This window comes from Tachyglossus aculeatus, chromosome 5, assembly GCF_015852505.1.
Source record: "Tachyglossus aculeatus isolate mTacAcu1 chromosome 5, mTacAcu1.pri, whole genome shotgun sequence".
Lineage (NCBI taxonomy): Eukaryota > Metazoa > Chordata > Mammalia > Monotremata > Tachyglossidae > Tachyglossus > Tachyglossus aculeatus.
In genome coordinates this window covers 35,341,605-35,350,543 of record NC_052070.1, presented here as the reverse complement: position 1 = coordinate 35,350,543, position 8,939 = coordinate 35,341,605, and the positions used below count along the sequence as shown (strand labels likewise).

General features: G+C 46.4%; 1 protein-coding gene across 2 annotated transcripts in view; it reads right to left on the bottom strand.

Moving 5' to 3' along the window:
* Nucleotides 1-1,564: 1,564 nt before the first annotated feature.
* Nucleotides 1,565-8,939, bottom strand: part of YBX1 (Y-box binding protein 1) — a 46,797-nt gene continuing 39,422 nt past the window's right edge. The window contains exons 7-9 of one of the 2 annotated variants that reach the window (XM_038746913.1): nt 6,864-6,917; nt 4,891-5,156; nt 1,565-1,925 (exon numbers count right to left, since the gene is read on the bottom strand). In XM_038746913.1, the coding sequence (XP_038602841.1) occupies nt 4,922-5,156; nt 6,864-6,917 (289 nt within the window). In that variant the 3' untranslated portion in view covers nt 1,565-1,925; nt 4,891-4,921. The remainder of the gene's footprint in view (nt 1,926-4,890; nt 5,157-6,863; nt 6,918-8,939) is intronic. The other variant, XM_038746914.1, reaches the window with a different exon arrangement.

Sequence of the window (8,939 nt, the reverse complement as noted above, 5' to 3'; positions counted from 1 at the left end):
CCGCGTTGAGAGGCTGAAAGAGAAAGGCGTCTCAGGCCCCTACCCCGGGTAATTTGTACTTCATCATCATCATCATCATCATCATCAATCGGATTTATTGAGCGCTTACTATGTGCAGAGCACTGTACTAAGCGCTTGGGAAATACAAATTGGCAACATATAGAGACAGTCCCTACCCAACAGTGGGCTCACATCCTTGGGGGGGAAAAAAAAAGGCGGAAGGAGGTGAGCAGAGGGGAAAGCACCCAGTCCACAAGATCTGTGGGGTTTGGGAACTACCTGTCTGAAAACAGTCTGCCGGGTTTTTTTCCCCAGGAAGCATAAGAGACACTCCATGCCCTAGTATCGGAAGAACGCACCCAGCTTGGCCCAGTTCAGTCCCAGTTTGTCCGATCGGTTGAGCCGGGCAGGCCCCCTTCTCTTCTGGTAGCATCTCTTACCGTTTGGTTCTCCAATCCAGGTCAGGACAACCTTAAATCGGCCCATTCGCTAACGGAAGCGAGCATTCAAGTTTTCATGCTATTTTTCTTTTTGAAAATAAATAATTCCAGACGACCCCCAACCCCTCTTCAACTGGCTAGCCATCAACTCAGAATCTAAGTCCCAACCTCGGGGAAAACATAAATAGAGACAAGTGGGCTCACTTGTAATTTATGTAAACCATAAATTTACCTTGGGAAATGGAGTCAGGGGGTGCGGGCCCCCTGAAGACTGCCTTGTGGGGTGATTGGTGTGGCAGTCCTGATAGAGTAGGGACCGTCTCTATATGTTGCCAACTTGCACTTCCTAAGCGCTTAGTACAGTGCTCTGCACACATTAAGCACTCAATAAATACAATTGATTGATTGATTGATTGAAGTGTAAATAAAGTTGGATCCTCGATCCTCAGTCACTGAGCAACTGGGGAAAGGCACATTGCGGGACGCACAGCACCAGTGCTACCTACTTTCAAAAAAAAAAAAAATCACCATTTTTGCAACACTCATGCCACTCCCAGAACTGAAGTTGTTAAGATGAGGAACTTTGGCACAGCCACATGCCTCCTGAGGGAATGGTCACACGGCTTTTTAATTAGATAAAATATGGTCAATCAGGTGTCAGTCTATGTACTAATTAAATCGCAGCTCCACAGGTACGGCCCTCCGGTGCCAACCCCGTGGCGGCCACGACCCCCGAGCCTCACCCCAACTCTGACAAAGCCGAAGTTTCCAAGAGGGCTGCAAGGGCCCCAAAATAGTAGCTTTCTGTCCTGTGGGCTCTTTGATACCCGTCCCCTCCCGGTCTCCCCCGCTCCCTAGGAACTTCCAAACATCCTACCAGTAGGAAGAGGCTGGCACGGATATTACGTTGCCCGACAGGTTCATCTTCTGGCCCCCGCCTCTTCCTCACCTACTTGTTCCGCCTGGAAACGGTCGGTGAGGTTCCGGTGATTTGAACGGGGAAAGGAGGGATGAGGGGCCCGAGGGGAGAGAGGCGCAACGTGGACTGTATTTCGAGGCTGCTCGTACTTGGAAGCGTTACTTAGGAACTTGAACAAAAAGGGAGCCGGAGATATACACAAAAATTATTTAAGACCTTTATTAACAGGTGCTTGCAGTTTGTTGACTTTTTGAAAAAATCAGGTGTACATTTCATACAAATTAAAAATGAGGTTCTTAAAAATCTCAACTTTGACCAGATATGAAACAATTTAAAAACCTTTCAAGGTATATTGAGAAAACCAGGCTTTTTAAAAAACTTGTTTGTCATTCCCAAAAGGAGACTTCTTTAGGTAAAAATAATAAAAATCCCATGCTGCATAGATAATGCAGATAGTTCTAGTTATCTGGTCAACGGCAAAAAGCAAGCACTTAAGGTCTTCAGTTCCAATTCTTTTGTTCATTTCTTATTGCTGGAATTTCTTTTCTTCTTGTATGATGACTAAACTAAAAAGAGGAAAAAAAGAAAGCTAGTTGTAGCATATCAGGTGATGACCCTTTTCCGATGTTAACTTCAGCCCCCAAGTATAAATTTTTCAGTACAGCAAATTACTAGAGGAACTTGCGTGTGGTTCAACACAGGTACCAACATAGGAAGAAATGAATAGGGTTATCCCAAATAGTTGTTAGATCTTTTATATGTTGCCAACTTGTACTTCCCAAGCGCTTAGTACAGTGCTCTGCACACAGTAAGCGCTCAATAAATACGACTGAATGAATGAATGAATCTTTTAAACAAACAGGATAATCTCAAGGCATGACTCTCCGTGAGGGCTGGGAAAGAGGCAACTGTATTTTCCCAAGCGCTCACAGTAGGCGTTCACTAAATCCCACTGACCGACTGAACCTCAATAATAATGTGGCATTTGTTAAGGTATTTGTTAAGCGCTTACTACGTACCAGGCACCAGATTAAGCGCTGGGGTACAGCCAAGATAATCGGATTGGACACAGTCTCAATCCCCATTTTACCGAAGAGGGAACTAAGACCCAGAGAAGTGATGTGACTTGCCCAAGGTCACACAGCAGGTGTATGGCATAGCCGAGATCGTTCTGACTCTCAGGCCTGAGCTCTATTCACTAGGCCACGCTGGAGACAATCAGAGCTTTCCCCATTTAAAACAGGGAAGCGAGCCCAAGCGCAAGAAGCAGCGTGGCTCAGTGGAAAAGAGCCCGGGCTTTGGAGTCAAGAGGTCACGGGTTCAAATCCCAGCTCTGCCACTTGTCAGCTGGGTGACTTTGGGCAACTCACTTCACTTCTCTGGGCCGCAGTTACCTCATCTGTAAAATGGGGATTAAGGTTGTGAGCCCCGCGTGGGACAACCTGATCACCTTGTAAGCTCCCTTGTGCTTAGAACACTGCTTGGCACATAGTAAGCACTTAATAAATGCCATCATTATTATTATTATAAACACACCTCCTTTAGGATGTCACCCTGGATTATAGTACCACCTGCAACACTACGGAAGAGCTGTGCTTTCTTACCAAGATAAAGCAACCTTGCCTAGTTTCAGCCTGGCCCCTTTAAAAGGCTAACAGGCTCTGGCTAGGAACATTCAAGGAAAATATACATTTGAATGTTCCCTTTTGTTTTGGCATTTAGCATTTGTTTTGGCATTTTGGCAAAGAAAGGCATTTATTTACCCTTATTTCTCAGGCAGGACCAGACCTCCTGGACTACTTCACCCAGCAGTGGGGAGACTGCCTCTCCCTAGGTTAATAATAATGATAATAATGATAGCATTTGTTAAGCGCTTACTATGTGCAAAGCACTGTCCTAAGCGCTGGTTCAGCTTGGTGACGACCAACTCGGTCTCAGGAAGTCTAAGTTCTAGGAGACCGTGCCAGCTTCCCTCTCCCGAATATGTTCTCTTTTTAAAATAATAATAATGATGGTATTTATTAAGTGCTCGCTATGTGCCAAGTGTTCTAAGCGCTGGGGTAGATACAAGATGATCAGGTTGTCCCACGTGGGGCTCACAGTCTTCACCCCATTTTACAGATGAGATAACCGAGGCACAGAGAATAATAATGATGGCACTTGTTAAGCGCTTACTATGTGCAAAGCACTGTTCTAAGAGCTGGGGAGGATACAAGGTGATCAGATTGTCCCCTGTGGGGCTCACAGTCTTCATCCCCATTTTACAGATGAGGTAACTGAGGCCCAGAGAAGTGAAGTGACTTGCCCGAAGTCACACAGCTGACAATCAGCGGAGCCGGGATTTGAACCCATGACCTCTGACTTCCAAGCCCGGGCTCTGCTCTTCCCAGTTAGCCGCGTTAAAACCTCCCCAGAGTTGGCTCTTCCTTCTCCACCCCTTCACAAACATGACAGGACCTGGTCTTCCATAAAACAATTTTCATTCAACAGTTTAAGAGAATACTTCATTAGAAAAAAAGAAAAAAAGAAAGAAACCCTCTCCTTTCCTCCCCCGCCCCAAATCCACCACCACCTTTCTGCCCCACATGCCCTGCAACTAGATGCGGATGTTCTAACCTGAGTACCGTGACCTCTCCCGCACGTCAAAAGAAGAGGATTCTATTTACTATTCTACTTATTTTGCTTATTATTCTATTTATTTTGTTGACGGTGTGCGTCGAGCTTTACTTCTATTTATTCTGCTGACTTGACACCTGTCCACATGTTTTGTTTCGTTGTCTGTCTCCCCCTTCTAGACTGTGAGCCCGTTGTTGGGCAGGGACCTCCTCTGTATGTTGCCGACTTGGACTTCCCAAGTGCTTAGTACAGTGCTCTCTGCACACAGTAAGCGCTCAATAAATACGATTGAATGAATGAATGAAAGAAAGAGGATTACGGGGAGGAGGCTAAAGTTTATTCCAGACTTTGTGCTTGGCCCCACCTGATTTTGCAGGCTCAAGCACCCCTATAACAGACCGCGCCTGCTGTGCAGGCCCATCTCCCGGTTCCCAGAAATTTACCGTCATCATCAATCGTATTGATGATACGATGACTTGACTTACCTCGAGTCTCCATCCCTGGACCTTTCTGACTCGCTTTTCCCACCCTACTGCTCTAGGAAGTCCCTGTGCTTCTCTGCTTTGGCCAGGGCAGACTCTAATGACTAAATAAAGACACAGAGGTGCGGTAGATCCACAGCTGGCCCCACTCTCCCCAGCTCTCTCTGCGGTTCTCCAACTGGTGTCAAGCCGCCTTTATATGCCAATAAAAATGATAACTAAACGTGCATTCGTTCTGAAAAGTTGCTATTTCCAAGCCTCGGACTACTAAGTGACGGATTTATCATCTGGCTGCACAGTTTGAGGAGCCAAGGTGCTACGCGGAAACAGAACCTCTGGCCGTCCCGGCAAGTAACAGGCCGATTCCCGCTAGGAGCACCGCCCCACCCCGCAGTAATTCTTCGCCGGACTCAGTCTCCCGCTCGCCACTCACCCGGATGATGGTAAAGATGGTAAGCCGGCATTTACTCAGCCCCGCCCTGCTCAGCCTCGGGAGCGGACGTATTCTCAGCTGGTGGTTCGGCTGCTTTCGTCTCTTTGCCATCTTGGGGTTTAGGGTTTTCTGGGCGTCTGCGTCGGTAATTGAAGTTACGGCGGTACCGACGTTGAGGCGGCTGCTGACCCTGGGTTTCATCTCCTTGGTTCTCCTTATCCTCTTCGTTACCCTCCTCCCTTGGCTGTCTTTGACGAGGAGGGCCCCTGCAATCGAAGGAGTAAGAGCTGGGAAGGATGCAACCGACTTTCCCTCACGCCATCCCAAGGTAGGTCAAGTAATTAAACAGGAGTCTACCTCCTAGAGGGAAGTTGAGAAATCAGATCTTTAGATGCCTTTCCTGGTGGTAACTTTCCGGCTCATTCCCTGATCTGCTTCTGGAGGCCTGAAGGCTTTTCGACGACCCCAACTAGACCCGACTCACAGTGATCCCAAGATCTGAACCAGTCACACCGCAACACTGCAAAGCTTGGCAGTAGAGCTTATAGGCTTAGAGCCAACCGCACACGGAGTTGAATCCAATATTTCTCCCCCACCAACCCCACCTAAGGACTCTGAGGGTCACCTCTAGACTGCAAGCTCGTTGTGGGCAGGGAATGTGTCTGTTTATTGTTCTATTGTACTCTCCCAAGAGCTTGGTACAGTGCTCTGCACACGGTAGCATTTCTGGGGCAAATTTACTCCGGGTCTATACCTCCTCCAGTTAAGTCCAGTATTGAACAGTCTACGGGCTCGGCTCAAGCGCAAAAGCCTTGAAGCAGATATGGTCAGCCAGCGAGGAGAAGAAATGGGAGGTGGGAAATTCTCAAAGGAAGCTCAAGGAACATCTTCATAGGTGATGCCTTAGAGACTACAGTACAAAACATTCAGGCACCTTGTTTTTATGCGAACTATAAATCAAGTCGTTCCTTTGTAGATATGCTTTCCCTTCAAATTCAACTAATTTTTCCCTTCAAATTCAGTTCATTTTGTTCTTAATGTCCTTCTTTATTCCAACCTTTTTTTTGTGGGGAGTTCCACTTAATTTTTTACAGCATTCGGCTCAAATTCTTCTCCCCATTCTCCACCAGGCCCCCAAACACTTTTCAGCTTCTCTAAATCTGAGTATCACTTATTTTTAAATGTATTCTACAAAAGGTGGAAAAACTCTTTTTTTTTAATGGCATCTGTTAATAATAATAATGACGGCATTTGTTAAGCACTTACTATGTGCAAAGCACTGTTCTAAGCGCTGGGGGGGGGATACAAGGTGATCAAGTTGTCCCTTGTGGGGCTCACAATCTTAATCCCCATTTTACAGAGGAGGGAACTGAGGCTTAGAGAAGTCAAGTGACTTGCCCAAGGTCACACAGCAGACATGTGGCAGAGCCAGAATTCGAACCCGTGACCTCTGACTCCATAGCCCATGCTCTTTCCACTGAGCCACGCTGTTAAGCACTTACTATGTGGCAGGCACCGTACTAAGCGCTGGGGGCATGCACAAGCTAATCGGGTTGGACTCACTCCTTTGTCCCAGGATGGGGCTCACAGTAGTAATCCCCCAATTTTGCAGATGAGGTAACTGAGGCACAGAGAAGTTAAAGGAATGACTTGCCCAAGGTCACCCAGCAGAGAAGGGGAAGAGCTGGGATTAGAACCCAAGTCTTTCCAACTCCCAGGCCCGTGCTCTACCCACTAGGCCACATCACCTCTCTGTTATGAGGTGGTGGCAGGTAGCGTCACGGTCATTTTCTGACTTCCTCAATGTCTTCTCAAGGGACTTAAAATTTAGCTGGACATTTCAATTAAGTGCCGCTCGCAAGCACAGAAGGCCACTATCAAAGCATTTACCCTCCTAGCCCCACAGAGTCTAACAAGCATCAGATTAAGATTAAAGTCCCCAGAAGTAGACAAAACTGAGAACTATTACATACAGTTGAGCAGGTGGGAAATTGTCCCGAGCTCTCATTGCTGCCACTTGGCCATCACTGAAAATGAACAGGATTAAGTATTGAACAGTGAGGTGAGTCAACTACCACCGCTAATACTTCACTAAGTAGAACGCACAGGTTGGCACTTCCAAACGCTTGTGCCGTCAATACTTCAACACGAAACGCATTCTAGAAAGTCTACATTTTACGCCCCCAAGTCACTGACTACTTACTAATAGATCAATGGTATTTATTGAGTGCTTGCTGTGTGCAGAGCAAGGTACTAAGGCCTTGGGAGAGAATACCACAGAGCTGGCTGACATTCCCTGCCCACCTGGAGCTTACGGTCTAAATCGACAGACTGATGAGCCTCTCTGAAGATGCCGGAGAAATGTGAGATTACTTATGTGAAGGCCTGTCTGCTCTTTTAAGATGTGAGGCATCAGCCATTTGTATTCAAGGGTTAATTAAAACAAGCTCCAACACCTGAAAAATCTCGGTCCACAACAGAATCAGGCCCTTGAATTATTCTTCGTCCTTCTCCAGGAGGCCTTTCCCAGACTGAGCCCCCTTTTTCCTCTCCTCCTCCCCATCCAGCCCTACCTCCTTCCCCTCCCTACAGCACTTGAAAATATTTGTACAGATTTATCACTCTATTTTACTTGTACATATTTACTATCCTATTTATTTTGTTAACGATGTGCACATAGCTCTATTTGTTCCGACGATTTTGACCCCTGTCTACACGTTTTGTCGTCCGTCTCCCCCTTCTAGGATGTGAGCCCGTTGCTGGGTAGGGACCGTCTCTGTTGCCGACTCGTACTTCCCAAGCGCTTAGTACAGTGCTCTGCACACAGTAAGCGCTCAATAAATACGATTGAATTTATAGAACCTTAAGGCTGAAGGAGACCTTGGAGAGGTCATCAAGTTCATTCATTCATTCAATCGTATTTATTGAGCGCTTACTGTGTGCAGAGCACTGTACTAAGAGCTTGGGAAGTACAAGTCGGCAACATCTAGAGATGGTCCCTACCCAACAGCGGGTTCACAGTCTAGAAGGGGAAGACAGACAACAAAACAAAACATATTAACAAAATAAAATAAATAGAATAAATACGTCCACCCCACTGTCAGTCAGGATGGTACCTAATTAACCCAGATCCTGGGAAGGCCTTCTGAATAAGGCCTCGGCCAAGGTGGGAAGAGGGGGGAAAGAAAAGAGTGCTCATTAAAAAAAGGGAAATAGCACTAACTGATTTTTGGAGTACATTCTAAATTTTATACCAAACGGTTGGTTATTCTTTCTGTACAATATGGTGAACCACCAAAGAATGGGGGTTTGCGGGCTAGATTTAAGTCATGAATGCGTGGACCTAAATACAACTTCTAATTCAATTGCTCTTTGCTAGTTTCATGGCTATGACTGTTACTTGGAGAGCTGCTCTACAATATAGTTTCCAAGCCTTCATTTGTTACTTCAATTTCATCTTTATTATCATTATACTGTTATTATCTCAAGGCCAAACTCAAGAAGAGCGTTTGAGGTCGCTGCACTTCTTCCGGAGTTGCCTGGTGGCCAAGGTGCCCACTCTTGCTCCTTCTAAGCTCCAAGAGAGATGCCCTACTAAAGCTTAGAGAACTTGGTGAAAAGCACAAGGGTGAAAGAAGAGTCTTTCCCCTCCGCTGCCATATTAAAACCATGCTGAGGGATTGGATTCTCCAGCCTTTTGGAAAGGTGGGGCCGCAGGGCAGGGAGGGAAGCCCCTCTGAAACCCTACTGGGCCATGGGGAAGTCACTACAGCCCGCTTGGAAAAAAGATGGTTTAGAAGGCTAAAGCCCCAAACCAGTAAGTCCACAGAACCTACTCTTGTGTCCCCACTTTTTTGCTTTCCCTCAAGGCACATTTTTACAGCACACGATATTGCCACAGTGATAAAGTCCTCACTAAAACCTCAAGTAACAGTTAACACACTTAAAAGTTCATCGATCCCAACCGTTTGAAACACTGCATGGGCTTTAGGGACAATTGAATCAGGAGTGACCCGGGAAACAAAGATAAATGGAAAGACACACTTACA